We start from the raw sequence: 23,774 nt of genomic DNA, 5'->3' as shown, positions 1-23,774 counted from the left end.
ATTCAGAAGCACTCCCAGACTACATATCTGATCTTTCATGGGGAGTATAACCCCATCCAGAACAGGCAGATCTAAACCATCTCTCAGGTCCTGATCCTTACAGGCAGTACATCCATCTTATTTGGATTCAACTTCAGCTTGTTATCCCTCATCCAGCCCATTATTTAGGGGGATCATGCCATTTCTTGATGCCACCGAATCCCACCCCCTTCAAGCAACCCAGCAGGATGTTGGAGATGGAGTTCCACTGCATCAACCTTTTGCACCCACTATCATAATGACCACTAGGGGTCATTAGTTAGTGAGGTAGAGTCTCCTTACCTGTCCCTGCTTGCCTCTGCAATATGACTCCTGCCTTGACTCCTCAGGTACTTCCTGTAGCGAGTCAGTCCTCTTCCTTTCCTCCTAGAGAAGATGGAAACATCTTTCTCTCTCCCTAGCTATTCATTATATAGCTGATAGAGAGGATAGGTCTTTCCTATCAAATAAACTTCACCAATAAATCAATTTAGTTTAGACTCTACAGTGATCTCCATGCGTGTTACTTTAACAGCTGCGACAACAAAACTCTGTAACTAGAGTGGTAGCTTCCTTGGTGCTTTGCTAAATAATTACAAACCTCAAGACAGGATACCATGGTTGATGGTATTGAAAGCTGCTGAGAGATCCAAAAGGATCAGCAGAGTCACACTCTCTCTGTCGATAATGCTTTTTGAGAAGGTGGCAATGTATGCATTGTGCTTGGAATTGTTCCTAATTTGCATTCCTCAATCGAAGATCAAGACCTTCCAGTTTGTCTATTATCTGTCACAGCTGTACATGTATTAACACTTGACTGGGAAGCTTTTATTTGTTCTGATTGCTTATATGTGGTTTTTATTTCAAAGGGTGTGGCTGGAATAGATGGAACATCTGGTTTACCGGGAGGACCTGGTCCTAAGGTATGTCTTGTGTCCTGAGTGGTACAGAAGCCATCAGACATTTAGTGCCTCATAATTTTAATTTTTGTGGACCCCAGATTTATGGAAATGTGAGAATGAGTATTAAACTATGTAAGAATTTGTGTGTGCTGTACCAACCACATTCAAGTGGTTTACCCATGTTGTGAACCTTGTATGTGGTTAAAGCAGATTCTTATTGTTCAGAATTTTCAAAACATTGAATTACTACCTAGTACCAGTCATTCTTTCACAGACATTTTTGTTGAAATGATGTATATATGTGAGATGTTCCCTTCTTGAGTGACCTCCTGGATTAATCACACACAGTTCAATTGTTTGTTCACAGGGTAGCAAGGGTGAACCAGGACTACAAGGGAAATCAGGAGTGCCAGGTACCAAGGTAACAATGGCTAAATTTCAATGTATATATGTATAATGATCTTATCAGGCATTGCATTGCAAACCTAGGTTAGGAATTTGATTGGATGCCTAACCTATTCATCTATACATTGTTTTTTTTCCAGTTCTTCTTTTTGGCTTTGTTCATCTTTATGTGTCCTAATCACTTTCAGAACTGCTACATCTTTTCCCTGCATGAGTGGTCCTTCAAAACACATTTTGTCACTTTTGTCCTTCACTATATATTGTGTCAGATGCGAATGCATGTTCTGTCATTCAACATGGGTGTACCAGCTTTTAACATGGGTGTACAACTTTTAAAGCAATGTGTTTAGCTGCATGTAATTTTGTGTGGATTACAACGAGGTTTGGGGTTGGCTGGTTGTTTTTGTCAAATAAATTAACATCTTTAATAATTAAGACAAATATTTTCATTCATGTATAAAAGGTTTACAAATGGAGAAATGTTGGTGACTTTTCATCAGTCGTGCTACATTTAGTAATGCATGATTTAATCATATATAATATCTGATTTATGGAGCTGTTGTATTATTCAGGGAGAACAAGGGAGACCAGGTGCTTCGGGTGACCCAGGCTATCCTGGTATGCCAGGCTCACAGGGCTTGAAGGTATGTCTGCTCCATTTAAAATACTCTAATGAACAATGTATGACAGATGATAAGTGGTTTTGCAACCATTCTGATACAAGTTGGGACTGTGTATAATGTTATCCATAAAGATCTAGTGAAAAGTTCATTATGAATTCTTGCTATTCTCTGCTGGTGTCATAGGTCACCCATTGTGGGTTATCCCCACCCACATGCTCCAGGAGGCATGACTAAGAACATTGGAGACACCTCAAATAGGCCCCATGTGGGTGGTTCCTTCCAGTTCTTTGTCCTGCCTTTGCTCCAAAGGCCACAACTTACCCACAGCTCCTTTTGGGGGGGCTACTTCTTGCTGGCCACCTTTTCCTTCTCCAGTTTGTCAGCATTTTCCTTTTCTGCCTCTGACTCCTGCTTGGCTTCTCTCATATTTCCCTGGCTCATCTTCCTAAAAAATAAATTCTCCATTTCTCTTTTCCCCCTTGACTCCCTCCCCACCACTCAGCTGCTTTCCTTTTCACCCCATCCTTCTCAATCCCCGCCCCCCTGGAAAGTAAGCATGCTGGTGTTCCAGGCCAAGCACCCGTGGCACCAGCTTTCCCTGCCAAAACAGCAGGACTCTCAGAGTTGGCCTAACACTTCTGGGGAAGCAATAAGGAGCTTTGCTAGTGCTATTAGGTCCTGGCTGCTCTCTTCCTTCACTACTTCAGAAGCACAGGGCAGCGGCATCGACTCCGGGCATGACTTCAGCCACCAGAGCTTGCCTGAACAAAGAAAAAACACGCCCAGTTTGCTTCTTGGGTGGTGTGCTTCTTGAGTGAAGGGGAGTGAGGGGACTAGTGCTGGCAAGCACCCAACCTTAAGAGAGATGTGCTCACCACTGCCTCCAAACTTATCACTGGTCAGGCAGTGCACCCCTTCATCTATGTGTTCTGCAGTCCTGGCAAAGCTGCCACTACTCTAACAGGCTGCACAAGCAGAACATGTGGAGCACATTCAGACCAGTCTCACTCATCTGGCCAACACTGGTGGCTCCCACCCGGCAGAACTGATAGACTGGCCATGAGGGTGATGATGAAGGTTGCCCTGAAAGCAGGGAGGAGTCCAACAGGGACGGTGTGACTCCAGCAGCACTGATGAGACCTCTCCTTCCCCCAGGGGGCTCAGGGTGAAGGAGAAAGGCAAAGGGGCTTTGCATTATTCAACATATGTATGTCCGTATCTATACATATATAGATATTGACATACCTAAATATTATATTTAATTAAATATTATACTTGCTTGACATTGCCAGTGCATTTTTCAGTATACCAATTCATCCTGAATATTATAAATATTTTGGAATAACAATTAATGGTGAACTTTTTAATACAATTGATTATGTCAGGGGTGCGTAAAATCAACAACCATATGCCATTCTGTGATCTCAGATATACTTAAGACCTTGCCACCTGAATACTGTTCCAAAGTTTTCAGTTTTGTGGATGATGTATTGATAATTGCTCAGTCAAGAGCAGAAATCCAAGCGTTGACAGAGATGGTGATCCAACTCATTCAAGACATGAGATTTAAATTAAATAGGAACAAAGTGCAATTATGTCAGGAAAAGACCACTTATTTGAGTACTATTGAATAGTGCCATTATTGAGCCAGCATGGTATAGTGGTTAGAGTGCTGGAATAGGACCTGGGAGATCTGAGTTCAAATCCCCATTCAGCCATGAAACTTGCTGGGTGACTCTGGGCCAGTCACTTCTCTCTCAGCCTAACCTACTTCACAGGATTGTTGTGAGGAGAAACTTAACTATGTATACCACTCTGGGCTCCTTGGAGGAAGAGCGGAATATAAAAAATGTTAAAAAATAAAATAGGCCGTACTTCTGTGTGAACGCCTTGGGATTGTTTTAATGAAAAGGTATACAAATTTAACAATAAATAAGGGGACAGATGGAAAACATCCATTTCAGAGTTGGGCACAAGCCATACTAGAATTGCTCATGCCTACTGATGTGCATACTGTCAGAAGTTTTTTGGGGGTGATGGGTTTCTTCAGATATTTTATTCCTAATTTTGTTATAATAGCAAAACCTCTATGAGTTGTTAAAGAAAGATGCTGCATTTGTATGGGGCCCTGAATAACAAAAGGCTTTTGAATTATTAAAACAGACTCTGTGTCAAGTTGCAGCTTTGGCCTTTCCAGATAACAAAAAGCCATTTCACATACAACTCACTTCAAATGAGGAACTGTTTGCTGCAGTGTTGTGTTAGGAAGTGGGAGTGCATAGAACTAAAAATCCGATAGCATATGCTTCTCAAATATGGAGTCCTGTAGAACAAAAAATTTCCCCTTGTGAGAAAAAGTGTCAATCTCTGATAAATGCACTACAAAAATGGCAGTTGCTAATTGGGTGCTCCCCTATAATAGTACACACTGCACACGTTCCAGTAAAATATATTGTATCTAGGAAATCTCAAAAAGGGGGCATCACATCACAGAGAATAGCAAACTGGACAGTGTCTCTTGGAAACAAGGATGTGACTCATTAAAAATAGTTTTCCACAAAATCTCTTATGGACTTTTTAATAGAAGGAAAAGAGCATCATATGATCCTGAACTCTGGTTTGATGAATCATGGCTGTCATGCCCCCACTCAAGGACACTGGAGAGGAGTTGGGGGCAGGCAACTTACTAGAAGGTGGGCCGGTGATGTGAATCAGGAGATAACTGAGACAGGCCAGGGCGAGTGTTTGGCACAGGAGGAGCCGTCAGGGCCAGGGGACCTTTGGGGAGAAGGGTCAGGATCTGAGCCAGAGTTTGAACGGCCACTATCTCCTCGAGGACGCAGACGGGAAAAACATCAGCATCCGGTGAGGAGATTACAGAGGACTCGTCGACTCTCGAGGAGGCAGCAGGAGCCAGAGTGAATCTATGACAGCTAGCGGGGGTGGAGTGCTGATTAAGTGCACGAGGCCGAGGACTATAAATCAGCAGCCTGTGCCTTGAACAGCTGCTGGAAACAACACATCAAATTGGCATGAGCCTCTGTCAGAGAGATTTTGACCTTGGAGTTTGGGCTTCTCACTCCTATATCGCAAATTCATTGGAATAAATGGGCCGATGCTTTGGTAAAACAAGCTGCGTTATTATCAAAAAAGAAAGTGGAAGTAGCTGTTGTGACATGATCTCAGGCAAAGGCACAAAGAGCAAGCAACCTAATCGAAGTAGAGGTTCAGCAATGTAATCAAGTTCCAAAAAGGGGCAGGACAGAAGAGGCTTGTAAGGTAAAGGAGAACAAAGAAAATATAGAAAAAGTTTTACATGAAGAGTCAAAAGATTTCGTTTTAGAGGGAGAGGAAATGGAAGATGTTCCAGAAGAGGAGGATAATCCTCAACCTCAAGAGACTCTAGATTTGTTGCAGCTTCAAAAAGCAGATCCTGAGGTAGTCCAATGGCAGGAAGGGGGAAATCGGCCAAAAGTAGATGACTCTGGAATGCTTTGGGCAAATACAGGGCAAATATCCAGGGTTTTATTGGGTAGCTCCCAAATAGGTTAGAGATGATTTGGTCAGTATAGGTCATTCACAGAATCATGCAGGAGAAGAAGCAACATATGCAAGGGTACTGCAAACGGCTTTTTGGCCATCTATTAGAAATGATTTGCAATCATGGATACAATCTTGCCTACCATGTGCTTTAGATAATCCTGATCCTGTAAAATGTCAACCAATAGGTCATCAGAGGACACAGGGGGCGTTTTCAACAATTCAACTGGATTACCTAGGACCTCTACCAATGGCAGCTAGAAGAAATAAATATTTTCTTCTAATTGTTGATGTTTTCACTTGTTACCCAGAGACTTATACTGTTAGTAATAATACCACCTTAACCACAGCAAAAAAATTGTTGGATTGGTGTTCAGATATGGTGTACCTTGAATGATTTCAACTGATCATGGCCCGCATTTTGCTAATGAGCTGATAAAAGTGTGTGATTTGTTAGGAATAAAAAGCTGCCTCCACTAGGGTACAACTGACTGCTCCAATTCCTACAGGGGCTTAATCCTGAAACTCCAACCCTTCCACCTTCTGCCCCCCAACAGCTATTGGGGCCACTGCAATCCCTCAATTACCCTACTGATTGTCAGGAGTGAGTTAAACAGATCATTCAACAGTCCATTAAGGAGAGCCACAAGTCCCTAAAGGGCACAAAAAGCATAAGAGACATAGAAGAAGTTTTCCCTCCTTTTCCTCTTATTTTGAACCTGAAAAACAACACAAGAAAGAAAAAAAGTCAAAAGAAACATAGGCTGCCACCATCCTACCACTGTTTGGAGTCATCGGGGGAATCGCTTGATTTCTTTAGCCCAGTGGGACCCCGAGACATGACCGCCCCACTAGTCTCTTCCCCTGACCGTTCAGCATCCGAGGGGAAAATATCTGATGAAGCCTCTCCCTCCACCTCCAACCAACATCTATTTTTGCAGGACGACTTTCAATCCCTGATCACACAATTTCTGCCTTAGGGCTCAAGGCAGTACAACCTGACATTGGGAAACTCAGTCCAAGGGGTCCATGGTTCTCCCCAAGCCTATGACACCCCAGACTAGGGCACCAATGCTCAAGGGCTTCCTTTCAGTAATAAAGGAGGAATGGAACAGGCCTTCCACCTCAAAATGTGCCGGTGCCTTAGTTAGCAAACTGTATAATTTTGAGGATGCAGCGTTAGAGCTACTCAAAGTGCCTCTCACCAATGCACCAATTGTGGCTCTGCTCAGCAGAGCAATGGTCCCTAAGGATGGGGAATTCCACCTTAAAGGAGCTGGCAGACAAAAAGGCAAAGGCCCTGGTTCTCAAACATTGTAGAACTGGCAGAAGAAGGACCTCTGTTCCTACCACTTAGTTCTCCACTCGGACACAGCGTGGCTAAAGTTGACAGCCTGGAAGCTGAGAGGGATTTACTGATTAAACATTGCTTATCACCAGAAATCATCAACACTATTTTAGCCTCACATAAAGATTCCACCATCTGAATTTATCAGACAACATGGAGGAGTTTCCTTAGGTGGACTGCCAGGCACTTACTGCATGTCGATAAGGGCAGGCTGAAGCACCTGCTTGCCTTCTTTCAAGAAGGCCTTCTTTCAAGATGGCGTTGAAGGCCAATACTCAGGCAGGACTCCTGTCTCACACAGATATTATTCCACTGCGGGCAGGGCAGTACTGTCAGGCACCCGCTCCTACAAATGTTCCTATGGGGGCTATGCAACTGTCTCCATCACTTTTCGACGTAGGAGCTACACGTGCTTCATGTACTCTACTTGCCTTTGTTTGAACCTTTACATAAGGCACCTCTTTGGATACTCAAAGTGACTTTTTTGGTGGTGATCACATGCACGCACTGTGCATCTGAACTACAGGCCCTTTCAGTGAAGGATAACCTCTGAGTATTCTCCAAGGATGCTGTCAGGCTCATTCCTGACCCATCATTTGTAACCAAGGTTTTCCTCATCATTTGTGCCCAACTCAGTTTTCCACAGGTCTAAGGACATATACTTACCCTCATTCTCTCCAAATCCTAGTCATGTGAAGGAAAAGCAGTGGCACAAGCTTGGTGTACAAAGGGTTCTACGTATCTCTCTCAAACGGACAGAGTCGTTTTGCGGATCTGATTCTCTGTTTATGTCTTTTCAGTATCAACTATGGGTCAGAAGGCATCAGCCGCCATGATTGGTCATTGGGCCAAAGTGTGTATTGCTCTTTCATACAAGTTGCAACATTTGCCTCAGCCTACACTGCTTACGGCACATTCCACCATAAGGGCAGCTGCATCGGCAGCTTTCTCCACAATAGCCTCACTGGAAGAGATCTGTCAGGCCTCACTGGAAGGTATCGGTCAGACTGCTACATGGAAGTCACCCTCTATGTTTTCAAGACATTATAAGTTGGACATGCACGCCTCTGCTAGGGTGGTATTTGGACAGAGGGTTCTGCAACAGTTTCTTTCCAGGCAGTAGATCCAGCAGGGGCTTGTTCCCACCTGTGGTTGTGTGCTGGGGTATTACCCATGGGTGACCTTTCATATCAGCAGAGAAAAGAACATTGGTACTCTCTGTTAGGGTTTCATCTTGCTGTTTTTATAGAGGTCACCCATGCCCACCCAGGATTGAGTTGCTGGGATCTGCTGCCGCTGGGGTGGGTGGGTGGTTGTCCTTCAGCTATGCTCTTTCTTGTTACCTACCACTTGCCTGGTTTTTGTCTGTGTAAACTAAGCTGCTGCCTTTATATAGGCACTCCTATCTTACTTCTAGTGTATATATGTTCTGTGGTTCTACCATTTGAGGGGGCTGTTTCTTTTCTGGGCTAGAGCTATACGATCAATCTGGAAGGAACTGCCCACATGGGGCCTATGAGGTTTGCTCAGTTTTCTGCCTCCTGGAGCATGTGCATGGGGATAACCCATGATGCGTGGCCTCCGTAAAACCAGCAAGAAGAAACCCTCATGGTGAGTACCAACATTTATTTTATTAACATATTTATATATCACCCAAAACTCACATTTCTGACAGTGGTTGATACTGACAAAACTGACAACAAATATGACAACAAATAACTGACAAAAAAACCACCAACCGCCACCAAAAATCCCCTCAATTCATTGTAATTTTCAATGACTGTCTCAGTCCAGCAGTTTACTTCTGTGGGTGTTGTTTTTGTCTGCTACCATTGAAGATACATTCTCAGATTCATGGACGATTTCTGACACAAGTCTCATTGAAACATACTTGGCAAGTTGCATTTGCTGGATGGAATACTTGGCCACTTCATACAATATATCTTTTGGTTTAAATCCACAGAATCTCAAATGGAATTCAGTTTGTGTAATGGGCTTTCCCAACCCACTTCATGCTTTAGCCCTGTGTGCCCTGTAATAAGTCAGGGTATCCTCTGGAACAGTGTGTGTCATGTGATGTATGGTAGAGATGGAGAGACTTAAGGCTTCCAAGAGCTATTGTTTTTGCCAGAGTTTTGGGAACTACCATCATGAAATAGCAGCTTGTGGAGGCAGAGCCAGGCTGTACATCTTGCAGCCTTTTATGCTGACAGAATAAGGGCTTTTAATTTCATAACCCCAGAATTATGGAAGATTTTTGCTGCAGGCCTGGAGGGAAGCAAGATAGGCTGCTTTATAGAAGGAGAAGAAGAAACCTGAGATAAATGAATATGAGGGAAAGTAAAAGAACTTGGATCATTCTGGAAATGGTGCAGCTATGCCCTCCACTCAGCCGACCAGGCAAATTTTACAGTATTAGCTGGAAGGAAAGAAGCATATAGAAATAACAGATGGTGTCAGTTTGTGATAGGCACGAGGACCAGGGACTAATGAATAGTATTAATGAGGAAGGGATAAGAAGTGGAGGGCACTAACTTCCCATCTCAGAAACATTGCAGCCATATTCAGTTGCTTATCTTTGGTGACCCTTCACCAGATACTGGGCCGGATCCGAAGTGGCCTTTGCACGAATGGAAATTACCTTTGTTTATGCAAGGTGGGATTAAGGCAAGGGTGCTGGTGCTGGCTTTTGTTCATGCAGGAGTGGTATGGACACTCCACACTCACACTATCCTGTTCGGGAGGGTTTCCCAACTCTCAGATGCAAGGGCCTGCTGTGCCAAAGGGTCAGGGAACTTTGCTTGTACAAGCTTCTTTCTGCTCATGCTCCTTAGGATCCAACCATTGTCCATATGTCCCCAGGCATTTCTCTGTAGATATAAAGACTATATCAGGGCTGCACAATGTTTTCCCTCTAGCTGTTGTTGGACTACAGCTCCCATCGTCCTCAACTTCAGTGGCCCATGGTAAGGGATGATGGGAGAAGCCGCTGCTACTCTGTGTAGACAATACGGAGCTAGATGGACCAATGGTCTGACTCAGTATAAGGCAGCTTCCTATGTAGTCCAGCAACAGCTGGAGGACCAAAGTTGTGCAGCCCTGATAAGTCCCTACCTTATTCTCTAGATCATCGCATTCTGGGACATATTATATGATTGTACAGCTAATGTGCCGTAATGCAGTCCTAATTATTCCTGTTAGCCTCTGATGCTAAACTTGCTTGGCTCCCAAGTCACCTACTTCAAGAAAAGATGCAGCAATAACCAATAGTTGTATATGTGGAATATAAGCAAACTAGCTGGGCCGGGAGCAGAGCATCTGCAGCTCTAGTTTGTCACGGCTATTTTCTCCCCTCGCCCACTTGCCGCTGGCACTTATTTTCCTGGCCAGCCAGCTAGCCACCCGCTCTCCCTCCAGCTGCCTTGGCCCTTGAAATTAAAACATTTCAAAGGTCGCCACCTCCTCTGTCCACTGGCCAGCCCGGCACGTCCTGCTGATGGCCGCCTCTTCTCGCTGGCCTGCCCACTGCTTGCTCCCAGCGGGTAGGTGGTCCTCTGCTTGCTCCCGGCCTGCCTCCTCCTCCTGGTGGCCTCCACGCTGCTTGCTCCCGGCGACCGCCACACTTGCGACCCTTGCACAAGTGCTCTTACCCCCAGCAGCCACATCCTGGCGGCCGGCCCGCTGCTTGCTCCCAGCCAGCTGGCCTGCCTCCTCCTGCCAGCCAGCCCGCTGCTTCATCCTGCCGGTCACTGAGCTTGCTTGTGGCAGCCGCCTCCTCTGGCCTGCCGCCGGTTGCCATCGCTGTTTTCTTCCCCGTGGCTATCCGGGCAGCTGCTCACAAACTCTCGCGAGAGCTGTAACACGTGGGATTAGCCATGGGTATCTCTTAGAGGACTAAATATATAGATACTTTTAAAATAAAGCTAATTCATTAAGTTGTGCAGCTGGTATTCAAGTTTATCTGCACCAAAGAACAGATAGTTTTCAGTCCTCAGAAGATTACATTAAAGAGCATTATCAAATAACTTCCTTATAATCTATTCCACAAATGCTGATCCTCAGTACCATCTCTGGGGATGAAAGCTCATAGTGATTTTTGGCAACGTCTGCCCCCCAGAGATGTAAAATAGGTGATGACATTGTTGCGCTTACAGCTTTCTCTGTGTTATTCATTCATTCATTCATTCATTCAATTTCTTGTTATGCCCAAACGATTAGGGTACAATTTTTTGCAATCTGTTCATGGATAATCTTTGGAGGACATTCCTGCCAATTTTCATTTCCATTCCTCTGACAACAGTGACAAAGTTTTATAGTGGTTTCTGTGTTTTTTTTAATGTTAAAAGCCTTTAAAACACCATTGCAAATTTGGCCTGCAGGCCTGATGGTACTGCAGTACAATAAAAGCATGATAACACACCGAAAGCTGAAAATATTGAAATGCCATCACCTGTTTTCCATCTCTAGGCATGTAATCAAAAATCACAATGAGCATTCATCCCTTCAGATGGCTCATGCATAGGGATGTATAGAACATTCCAATGGGGGAATGTTCTGACTCAAAATGGTGTATTTTGAATGTTCCAAGCTCAGAACAGAACGCCCTGAAAAACAGCACTCTTCTGGCCTCTGTGCATGCACGGCAGCCATTTGTGTGGTCAGCACCACCATTCAAATGCCTGCTGTGCATGCACAGAGGCAAGAAGAGTCAAAAATGATGCTCAGAATGTTCCAAGATGAAACAGGGTTGTTCCAAAAGAACGTTCATTCTGAATATTTGTGTTCCATTCCAAGCTTGGAACAGAACACAAATATTGTTTCGCACGCATCCCTACTCATGTACTATTAATGTTGTAGATCAAAAGTTGGCTCAGCCCTCCCACTTTACTGCCACTTTTACTGTATCTTTGTCTTGCCATTATTGTGCCCGCTTCCACCGCTTTACCATAGGGCATTCTATGTTTTTGTCAAAGTATTGCGGAAGGTGGTAAAAAAATTTGAAAATTCTTCCACATGTACACTGAGGCCAATGAACCATAGGTATATTATGAGAACTGTGAGAGATTGACAAAAGTATTGTGCATAGACTCTGAACTACATGTCCAGTTTGAAGTGAAAGGAACATGATATCCACACATATTGCACTCTGTGACTTAACTGGACATGTTGTAATATCTGATGGGACTTTTTTTCATTGCAGTAGCAAAACCTTCAGAGCAATTTACAGTAATTCAATTGTCAGAATTTACAATAATTCAACCACGAGGCAATATGAAGACCAATCATAAGCTGAAATCTGATATGAGTTGAGCCAGGATCTTGCATGTGAGTCTTCACAAAACCAGTTAATCAGTTAACCCTTGGGTATTTGAAATGAGAGTGGTGTGAAGACAGAGATAAAAACAAACGCATGCCAATAACAATGAAAGATTTAAAAGTGCAATGGAATACAAACACTACAGAATATTATACTAGACAAGAAGAGAGAGAAACAAAGTGTGCAAAACATAGTTGCAAGGAGAAAATTGGCAAAAGAAAAACTACCTCTCTAAGCAAGCATTTGCATTTCTCAGTTTGTGGTTTTGCTGTTGAAAAGTGGGAGTATTTTGGCTTCTGTGTTTAAACAAATTACGTATGTTTTTGAGAAGGAATTGTTTGGCTCCCCACCGCCCGCCTTTCTTTTAGGCCTTTTACCTAGGTGGATAGATAGCATTGGTTTGATTTTGTACTGCTGTTGGGAAATAAAGTGTCAGTTTTGCCAATGAACTTGTCTGAGAAAGTGGCTTTGAATGAGTTGTGTGAATACACGTGCTTTTTTCGGACAGGAACACACCAAGAGAAGGCATTGTATGATTGATAACTTTGGATAATTATAGTGCTAGCTCTTTGTTCATAGTTATGTTTTGAACAAACTATTCCTTTGGAAAGGCACTTTGACATACAACCCCAATTTTAGGCATGTCATGTTTCAGTGGAAAATGCTTTGTCCAACAACCCATCATGGGTAACAAAAAAGAGAGAGTAGACGCTGGAGTTTGTAACAGCCAGTTTGGAAAACATGCCATGTTTAGATTTCTAGGCTATCTAATGTTTCAGGTTAGGAAAATAGAAAATTGGAAACATAATACAGCATCCTGACATCTGGGTGCAGGATGCAGCGCTGTACAGCGGGGACAGAATACATTTGTCCGACCCGGGGAATGAGTTCCTCCAGCACTTGCAACATGGTCTTCAGGAAGTGCTATCTGGGTGGGAGAAATGGGGCCTAACAGTGGTTTGCCCCACTTCTGTGGCAGGAGAGTGCGGGTGTTGGGTAGATAGATTCGGTATCGGTGTTTGGCTGGAGGGCCAGTTGGGGTGAGGGGGGGTCAAGGAACAGCCCTTCAGAGTTTTGGCGGCTCGGAGGGCTTGGAATGGCCCCCACTCGGGGGGTAGCTCAGAGCTTTGGCGGCTTGAGTTTGGGGTGGATTGGGCCACACACCCCTCAGCGCGGAAAGCCTCGTGGTGAAAGGAGGTGAGGACATGGAGCCTGACCGAATCAGGACCCGGCCCTTCGCCCTGGTGTGGGATGGCCCTCACTAGGAGGGACCACTACACGGGAGGAGTACCAACACTCTGATTAGTTAGGGACCTCATTGCAAGTTTGTTATTGCTGTACAATAATAAAGTGGCTCTTATTTAAGCATGTCCTGTCTTCATTGGGGCCTAGCAGTGCAATGCCCCTCCCCGCGCCCGTGCGGTGAGGCGGGGGCGGGGTTGTGCCTCCGGCCGCTGAAGCAGGCACGGCGGCCACCATTTTTGCCCCCTCCACATGGCCAGGGCCAGCCAGTCAGGAGAGGGGGCATGAGGAACTTGCCCAGCAGCCACCATTTTACTCAGTCCCACCATCTTCATTAGTCTCTCGGCTGCCGGGTACCCGCCCACCCTCCCAGTATTCAGTGAAGCGTAGCCATTCGCCTGCAGGGTCGTGCCAGATTGGATCGTGGCAGATTGGCTTTGGGTGCAACCTTTTTTTGCCTACTTCTCACGGAGGCTTAGGAGTTGGGTTGTAGGCAGGCATCGTAAAACAACTGGTCACTTGGCAGGAGAGTGCGGGTGTTGGATAGGTAGATTCAGTATCGGTGTTTGGCTGGAGGGTTAGTTGGGGTGAGGGAGGGTCAAGAAACAGCCCTTCCGGGTTTTGGCAGCCCAGAGGGCTGGGAATGGCCCCCACTCAGGGGGTGGCACGACTCACCGGCTCAGAGCTTGGGTTTAGCATGAGTCGGGCCACTCCCCCTTCAGAAGGGGAAGCCTCGCGGTGAGAGGAGGTGAGGACAAGGAGCCTGACCGAATCAGGACCCGACCCTTCACACTGATGTGGGATGGCCCTCGCTAGGAGGGTTCACCACACGGAAGGAGTACCTGCACTCTGATTAGTTAGGGACCTCGTTGTAAGTTTGTTATTGCTGTACAATAATAAAATGGCCTTTACACCAACTAAGCGTGTCCTGTCTTCTTTGTGTGTGTGTGGGGGGGGTGCCATAACAAAGACTACAGAATATTATACTAGATAAGAAGAGAGAGAAACAAAGTGTGTAAAATGTAGTTGCAAGGAGAAAATTGGCAAATGAAAAACTACCTCCCTAAGCAAGCATTTGCATTTCTCAGTTTGTGGTTTTGCTGTTGAAATGTGGGAGTATTTTGGTTTCTGTGTTTAAACAAATTACGTATGTTTTTGAGAAGAAAGTGTTTGGCTCCCCGCCGCCTGCCTTTCTTTTAGGCCTTTTACCTAGGTGGATAGATAGTATTGGTTTGATTTTGTACTGCTGTTGGGAAATAAAGTTTTGCCAATGAACTTGTCTGAGAAAGTGGCTTTGAATGAGTTGTGTGAATACACGTGCTTTTTTCGGACAGGAACACACCAAGAGAAGGCATTGTATGATTGATAACTTTGGATAATTATAGTGCTAGCTCTTTGTTCATAGTTATGTTTTGAACAAACTATTCCTTTGGAAAGGCACTTTGACATACAACCCCAATTTTAGGCATGTCATGTTTCAGTGGAAAATGCTTTGTCCAACAACCCATCATGGGTAACAAAAAAGAGAGAGTAGACGCTGGAGTTTGTAACAGCCAGTTTGGAAAACATGCCATGTTTAGATTTCTAGGCTATCTAATGTTTCAAGTTAGGAAAACAGAAAATTGGAAACAGAAAACTCTTGATGGAAAAATATCTCAGTGTTTTATCATTTTGAGAATTACCTGTAACATGAAAGGCACAAAGTGGCTTCTTGATTTTTAAAAAGCATTTTGATTCACGGAGCAATAAGAGGATAATAAGCACCACTGGCCATTATGGGATTGTGAAGGCAAGCACAGGTTGGGAAATAACTATCTGAGATTGTGCATGAAAGTCATACATCTTTGAACATTTTGGATTTCTAATAGCCTTTATGGAAACAGGATAAAAATTTGCCAGAATGTGAGAGCAAAGTGCATGTCAAGGTGAATGGCTTCTAGAAACTATGGTGTTTCAGTTGATATCACTAAATATATTTTGACATATCTTCTTGTTATTATGAATGTCTTTCAACAAACAGATGTGAAAGGGTTTCTACACTATGGTTGATAGTTTCATTTTAGTTGATCTAGTGTGCTTGTTTAGCCATTTCATCTTTACTAGTTTAACCTGTGCAGAGCATCTGCATGCTAGTACTTGATTGCTGCCCTCACCCCCTGCCACAGCCCCCCCTTGCCTCAGAGATCTCTCCACCCTCACCTGAGCCACATTCCTGCTCCTCCTCCACCATCTGGTTGCTTCCATCCCCCTCACACCTCTTGGTCACACCTCCATCCCTTTACTTCACCCCCCTCACCCCTCTAGGTCATGGCTGCAACATTGCTGGTGCCTATTGGCCAAGCTGCAGCCCCCTATCCCCAGAGACCTCCTCACCCAAGCCCCTGCTCCTCCCCACAGGAGCAGCAGCATCAGTTAACCAGGCCCTTCCTCGCTGCCATCACTGCCATGGCTGCCTGTTCCCCTCAACCACTTACAGGCCTAGGCCTGTCCCTTGCCTTCCTGCTTCCTTCCACCAATGGCCTCGGTGAGCAGCAGTGGTTGACTGAGCCCTTCCTTGCTGCTGCCGCCTCCATGACTGCTCATTCCTCTCAGGCTTCTCACAGGCTTGGGCCCATTCCTCGCCGTTCCTTCTCTCTCTCTTCTCCTCTCTTCTTTTTCTCTCTTTCTCTCTCCTCCACTTGTTCTCCCCCTCTGTCTTTCTTCCCCTCCGTTCTTCCCCCCTCCCTTCCTGAGTTCTCATTCATCTTGTTTCCTTATCTGATTCACACAATGGCAGCCTCCTTCTCCTGAAGCAGCTCTTTCCCCCCTCACGACCCCTCTCTTCGCAGACCCCTTGGCAGACCACTATCCTTTTAAACAGATATAGATTCCTCTCCTCTACAGTCAAGAACATCTTCCAACCAGTAACAGTTGCATTCCAACTGACCTTAACCATCACAGGCTCCTCCTCCCTATCTGCATATGGAATCCTCACTGCCCAATCACCATGTGCTGCATCTGCTCTCACAGGCTCCTCTTCCCTATCTGCATATGGAATCCTCACTGCCCAATATGGTGCTTCTGCTCATGAACTCTCAAGAGAGCTGCCACACATGGGATTAACCACTGGTACGCCTTAGATAATTATATATCTAGAAGATTATCTAGATCCATTTGAAACCAGTTTATGAGCAGGCTGACTGCCTTTGATGGCCTGATGAATGATCTCCAATTGGCTACTGACAGAGGAGTGTGACTCTGCTGATCCTTCTGGATCTCTCAGCAGCTTTCGATACCATTGACCCTAGTATCCTTCTGTGTGACCTGAGGGAAGTGGGATTGGGTGGCATTGTTTTACAGTGGATCCATTCCTACCTTTCTGGTAGATTCTGGATGGTGTCACTTGGAGACTGCTGCTTTGCAAAGTAAGAATTAAAGAATGGAGTTCCAGAAGGCTCCATACTGTTTCCAATGCTCTTTAACATCTACATGAAACCATTGGGATAGATTGTCAGGAGGTTTGTTGCAGGGTGTTATCAATATGCTGATGACACCAAGATCTATTTCTCCATATCGACCACATCAGTAAATAACTTATCTAAATCCCTGCCTGGAGGCAGTAATGAGCTGGATGAGGGATAACAAACTGAAGTTGAATCCAAATAAGACAGAGGTACCGACTGTGGGGGGAAGGAATGTGAGAGGTGGATTAGATCTGCCTGTTCTGGATGGGCTTATCTCCCCACCCACAAAATCAAGTATGTCTTGGGAGTACTCCTGGATCCCAAACTCTCTCTGGTTTCTCAGGTTGAGGCAGTGGCCAGGAGCTCTTTTTATCAGCTTCAGCTAATATGTCAGCTACACCCATTTCTGGAGGTAAATGACCTTAAAACTGGTGCATAGGCTGGTAAACTCCAGGCTTGACTTCTATAATGCACCATATGTGGGACTGCCTTTGTACATAGTCCGGAAACTACTATTGGTACAGAATTCGGCAGCCAGACTGGTCTCTGCAACAACCCAAAGGGACTATATAATACCAATCTTAAAACAACTGCAGTGGCTGCCAATATGTTCCCAAGTGAAAAACAAAGTGCTGGTTATTTTTTATAAAGCCCTCCATAGCTTGGGCCCAGGGCACTGAAGAGAGTGCCTTCTATTTCATGAATCCTGTTGCCTGTTAAGATCATCGGGGAGGTTAGGTTACAGTTGCCACCCACTCATTTGGTGATTCGGGACCCGGACTTTCTCTGTGGCTGCCCTGGGGCTTTGGAATATGCTCCCTGTCAAAATAAGAGCATCCCTTTCTCTGTTTGCTTTTAGGAAGACCCTCCAGACTTACCTCTTTTCTCAGGCTTTTAACTGAAATTAATTTTAAATTGTCTAATTATTTTGATACTATGAGATTGTTTTAACCTTTTATTCTGTGAAATAGTTGTGTTTTAAATTGCATACACTGCCTAGAGATGTATACATCAGGTGATATATAAATATGATTAATAAATAAGTATATGTATATAGATGAAAAGTAAGTTATAAAAGATATTGCAATAAAATGAGTTTTTCTTATTTTCAGGGGGAGAAAGGAAACTCCGGTGAAAGAGGCATTCAGGTATTCTAGTTAATATTACCAAGAACCCCTGGTTAATATAAAGAGTTCATTGTACATCATTATATTAAAATGGCAGTAATTGAAATCCTATCACAATTTTTCATCAGAGGATGGGGTGGGCCACAGATACCATCAAGGCATTTTCTCTATGACTTAATAGCTACCATGGTTCCATCATTCTAGGGGAAAAGCCTGAGTGGGCTGGTTATATGTTTTCTAAGCCTGATCTAAAAGTTGCCAAGATTTTAAAAACAGGCTTGTTATATCTGTTTGAAAATGAAAAGTTAAAACCTTATAAAATTGTATTATGACAACTTTGTGCCATTAGGAAAAAGGTAATTGCTATTGACTTCCCTATAATTCAGTCACTGACTAAACCTATTTGTCTGTTAATGTTGCATAGGGTGGGATGTTGCATAGGTTCTGGATTCTAAACAACTTCTGCTTCTGTATTCTATAAAAATATGCACATGCTTAATTTATGGTTTATGCTTAAATCAGTTGCTAGGTAGAGACTTTGGGATGAGCGCATTGTCTTTTAGTTAAAGGCTTAACTTTGGATGCGCAACAAGCATTGGTGGCTCAAAGCATGTGGGACTGAAGACCATGTCTATTTTCATGTTTTGGCTATTGAGCGAAGACACTGTTAAATGAACAGTTTCATTTAACTGTTCCTGAAAAAGTTTTAATTCTGCTGTCATTTCAGTTTTTTGCTTGGGTCTTGTTTAACATCTGATTTTTAAAAAATTATAATTATGAGAGATGTTATTTATTTTTTATTACATTTTTTGTGAAGTTATAAAAACTTTGAACAATAAATTGGGAAAGTAAAAGATGAATTTCTTTAATTAAAATGATTTACTTGTACACATGTTAAATATTTATTGTGTGATGGATTCTGTTTTCTAAAGGGTCAGAAGGGTGAAAGTGGCAGATCAGGGACTCCAGGCCAAAAGGTAAAAGTTAACATTTAAAAAAAAGGGGGGGGGATAACCCACATCACTTTTTCAGTTTTTACCTGTGAATGTTAGTATTTTATGCAATAAACCTGTAATTAAAGACACATATAAAGATGTACACATTCTCGAGTTTTAAAAGTCTAGAATGAAAAATTTTAATGCTGCCTTTTCATTGGGGCAGTACAGATGACTTAAGTGATTTTGTTCAGGCTTGAATACCCCTGAACCCATAGTTTTTCCTCTCCCCCCTCCCCTTACTTCTTCATCTTACACACCATCAATATCCTAGTCTGTTCTGCCTTGGTTCTGCAGTTCACCCAAACTTGAGAGAGGTGCTTTAACTATGGTTCACAAACCAGGATGTGAAAAAGATTTAACTCTAGTTTCAAATCCTGGTTGGAGAACCATAATTAAACCATCATTTTTTGCTCCAGCTGAACTGTGAAGCCAAGATTTAAATAAACCAGGACGTCCACATCAGAATTCTATGTTGGAGCTCGGGAGATAAAGGGAGTGGGGAGCAGACTGACCTGAAGGACTTCAGTCCAGGTTCACAGTCAAAATACAAACCACAGTTGGCCGGTTGTGTGAACTGGCCTATTCTAGTTGCACTCTTATGTGATGAAGCCTTTTATAACGATGACTGACTACAGCAGCCTACATCCCTTAGAAGTGCTCCTGGAAGGTAATGGGACATAGTCTGGAAGCAGAGGCATAGATCTCGCCTTGAAAGTTTCTTCTGCCCTTTATCGCACAGGCTGTGCCAAGCTCCAGTGTTGCATGCGTATCTCCACTGTCTACCCCCCTTAGTTAGATTGTCTCCATCGTAAAACTGCAGAGTTTCTCAGGGCTGGAAAAATGTTTTAAGTTCTGAGATGCCAGTATCAATTTACCTTTTTTTTAAAAAGACACAAATGGTTAGATGCCAGTAAATATTTCAGATAAGTAGGGTGCTGAATAGATATTTCAAACCTCTATATGGCAAAAATGAACCTAGCATATGACATTTATGTAGAAAAGTACACTTCAGTGTTATGTTGATACAAATAATGCATCATGCCAGTAATTCAACATGTTTTATTATTCCCAAAGGGAGCCACAGGATTAAAGGGAGCTACAGCAGAGGTAGGTATTCTCTTTTTATTTTTAGCTTCTATTTTAGTAATATGCTTTGGAAAGAAATTAAGATCATGTCTAATTGTTTGTGAAGGATGTTACAATGTTTTATGCAGTTACAGCGAATATCCAGTATTCAGGAGCATAACGATGGGGGAGCAGGGGGGGGAACGTGCCCCGGGCGCCACCCCGGCGGGCCACGTGGGGGGCGCCAAAAAGTGGCTTCCCCCCGCCCCCCCGGATCGCCCGCCGAGTGGTGGCTGGCGTGCGGCGATGTGGCGGTGGTGAGCAGCGGCGGCGGGTCGCCCGCCAAGTGCGGCTGTGGCTGGCGGCGATGGGCTGCCTGTAGCGTAGCCCGAGCGGCAGAGGATCGCCCGCCGAGGAGTTCAGGCAGAGCGATGCCGAGCCTGCCTTCTGGCCCGGCGTTGCTTCCCAACTGCACAGGCGCGCCTGCGCAGTTGGGAAGCAACACCGGGCCAGAAGGCAGGCTCGGCGTCGCTCTGCTTGAACTCCTCGGCGGACGATCCGCCACCGCTCGGGCCGCACTACAGCCCATCGCCTCCAGCCAGCCACCACCGCAATCGGTGGGCGACCCGCCGCTGCCGCCCACACCACCGCCACATCGCCGCCGCCACGCCGTATGCCCGCCGCACTCGGCAGACGACTCGGCGGGCGACCCGCCGCTGCCGAATCGCCGCCACCGCGATCTGCCGCTTGGGGGGGCGCCGCTGTGCCCTCACAAGTATGTGGGGGCCGCCGGGGAGTGGGAGGGGTGTCATTTCAGGGCCGGCCAGAGCTTGCCCTGGGCGCCATTTTCCCCCGATACGCCACTGCCAGTATTGCCTATTGCAGTTATTGTCTTTGATTTCAGAAAGGCGAGAAAGGAGATCCAGGAATTAATGGGTTGAATGGACAAAAAGGAGAACCTGGAGTTAATGGTTTGATTGGTCCACCAGGCCCAAGGGGTGGACAAGGAGAGAGGGGATTTCCGGGAACTCCGGGCTCAGATGGGAAACCAGTATGTATGCTTCTTGGCACATGCCTTTTCATGCCAATGAATTCCTTTTTTCAAATGAGTCTACTCATTTGAACTAATCAAATACTTCTCTCTTGAATTCAGGGAAGAGGCTTTTCAGAAGATTTTATCCGGCAAGTATGTGCAGATGTGCTAAGAAGTGAGTGCCAGTTATCACAATTGATGTAGTCATGACAGTGTTCTGTGAGGGTTCCTACAGACCTGATCTTGGTGTAGTGGTTAGAGTGTCAGACTAGGACCAGGGAGACTCACATTCAAATCTCTGTTCAGCCATGAACCTCTCTGGGTGACTCTGGGCCAGTCACTTCTCTCTCAGCCTAACCTAACACACAGGGTTGTTCTGAGAATAAACTTAACCATATACTCTGAGCTCCTTGTAAGAAGAGCAGGACATACATGTAAAAATAAATCAATAAATCTTTTCCAGTTCTTCCTTCCTTGAGTAATCTGGAATCATTGCTCTGTAGTCAGCTTACTGTAACGAACCTCTTTGCACTCTAGGACATGTATCAGAATCCTCTGCAATGTGCAGGGGTTGCTCTTACAGTGTGGAGAGAATGTGATATGGGCATGATCCAACCAAAGTTAAGTTGATTTTATTCATGTTGATTTCTCAAGGGACAAACTGAGCATCTGCTAAAAGCTCTCCTGTTGAAATAAGTGGAACCTTAACGCCTTAACTTTGGCTTGATCTACATTTGACCTAATCTTGTCTTTGAAATAAGTGGAACCTTAACGCCTTAACTTTGGCTTGATCTAAATTTGACCTAAAATCAATTGTGGCTTTCATCAGTTTGATATTGTGGGGTTTGAATGTATCCCTACTGATACATTCACAGTGGCAATGCTCTCCTTGGTCTAAGCATTGTTGTCTGAATTGTCCTTAGCCCAGTTGTCTACGATGCTTCGGAATGGAAGGCTACAACACTGTGACCATTGCCAGTCTCATGGTGCTTCTTCGGGACCTCCTGGGCCACCAGGCCCAACTGGCCCCCAAGGTCCTCGAGGTTTTCCTGGTTTGCAAGGAAATGATGGGATTCCAGGTCTCACAGGGGCTCCTGGGCGTCCGGGAACTCGGGGAGTAAAAGGTAATTATATGGATGCTTCATGAAGCACATTTGAGAGCAAAGTGGTATACTTTGTCCGTGTATTAGACAGGCATTAACCTGGGAGACTTGGGTTCGGATCTCCATTCACCCAGTTTTAGGGTTACCGATGAAGCTGGGTGAGTTTCATGGCTAAGTCATACTCATCTAGGGCTAATCCATATAATCTCTATCAGCTTAACCTACCTTACAGAATTGTTGTGAGGATCAAATGGAGGGGGACCATGCATGCCACCCCAAATTCCTTGAAGATAGTAGGGTGGAAAATGTAATAAAGAAACTCCCCCCCCCATCCTTTGCTTAAAATGATCTGTTTTCAACAGCTCTTGAACTAGAGGGTGTGCAAAACCTTAGCAGTGAAGGATTTTTTTCACAGCAGGCTTCCTAAGGTCACTCTCCTGGATGCTTCTTTATGTTTGGGGAAAGTAGAAATGGGCCAGTTAGCCTGAGTCCCCAGGTTGCATCACTTTCCCAGCATGAGCTTGGCGTTCCTTCTTCTTCCTCTTTTTAAAAAAGAGAAGATTGCATGCTCTCAGTACAGTCCTCACATTCATCCTAGGAACTTTACTTCTTCATTATTATTATTTTAAAAAACAAACCAACCCACCTCTCCGCACAACTGCTAGGTTTGCACCCTCCCATTGCCAAGCACAATAGAGCAGCAGGTTTCTGCAGTGGTGCTGTTTTAGAAACATTCTGATCTTCTGTATTTCTCTGGAAGCTATGGCTGCATCTGTGCATTTTTGAACCTAATGGGATACAGTGAAGGAATACTTTATCCCCAAAAAGGCTTACCAAAAAGTAGATTAAAAATAAATCTTGCAAAAAATTATCCTGTAAAATAATCACTGTGGTAAAATGGCTATACATATCTGTTTACTGTTCACAGGAGGTTTACATTAGTGTAGTATTTTGAAGAGTATATTCTTTGACCTCAGTTTCCATTTCCAAGTCCTATTTGTTTAATGTTTCAGTCTCCTTCAATCATATCCTTAGGACACTAGACCTTAAAAACAAGGGAAATTTAAGAGATGCCATCCTTTAATTACCAGAGGCTTGACTTTCTTGGTTAGTATCCAAAAGAAGTGTTTCTCTAACATTGCTAGCAAAGTAGTTTGGTGTTGCCTGCCTGTTTGTTTACTAAAATAGCATCATTTTATGCAAGCAATTTACTAGGGGAAATTTCAGAGCCGTAGGGACAGATTTGACACCCCCCCGCCACTTTCTTGAGGAGTATGGTGGGCTTGTTCGTGTGTTTTAATCTGGAAAGCCTGGGAAATCTGGCTTTTACCCATGAGAGTTCATATGAGCCAAGAGAGAGTAATTGTATGGAAAATATATGTGATGACTGGAAGGCAAAACCACCAGAAAATATATTTTTAATCTTTGTAAAGGCAACTACAAGCTTCTAAACTTCTTTTCAGAATAGCAACAAAACAACTGATGATATTCTTTGAGGTTAAATCTTATGTTAAACTTCATATTTGATTCTAGAAAAGACTCCGTTATTCATCTCTATATGTTAAAATGTTCTTTGTTAATGAGATTATTAGGCAGCATTGGCACTGCAT

At 44.3% G+C, this 23,774-nt stretch overlaps 1 protein-coding gene across 1 annotated transcript in view; it reads left to right on the top strand.

Moving 5' to 3' along the window:
- Positions 1-23,774, top strand: part of COL21A1 (collagen type XXI alpha 1 chain) — a 191,530-nt gene that overhangs the window by 151,814 nt on the left and 15,942 nt on the right. Inside the window, exons 20-28 of the mRNA XM_053286444.1 lie at positions 888-941; positions 1,288-1,341; positions 1,898-1,969; positions 17,951-17,986; positions 18,898-18,942; positions 20,038-20,070; positions 20,933-21,079; positions 21,182-21,236; positions 21,985-22,185. Coding sequence (XP_053142419.1) covers positions 888-941; positions 1,288-1,341; positions 1,898-1,969; positions 17,951-17,986; positions 18,898-18,942; positions 20,038-20,070; positions 20,933-21,079; positions 21,182-21,236; positions 21,985-22,185 — 697 coding nt within the window. The remainder of the gene's footprint in view (positions 1-887; positions 942-1,287; positions 1,342-1,897; positions 1,970-17,950; positions 17,987-18,897; positions 18,943-20,037; positions 20,071-20,932; positions 21,080-21,181; positions 21,237-21,984; positions 22,186-23,774) is intronic.

The sequence above is a fragment of the Hemicordylus capensis genome, chromosome 1, assembly GCF_027244095.1.
Source record: "Hemicordylus capensis ecotype Gifberg chromosome 1, rHemCap1.1.pri, whole genome shotgun sequence".
Classification (NCBI taxonomy): Eukaryota; Metazoa; Chordata; class Lepidosauria; order Squamata; family Cordylidae; genus Hemicordylus; species Hemicordylus capensis.
This window is presented reverse-complemented; position numbering and strand designations above follow the sequence as displayed.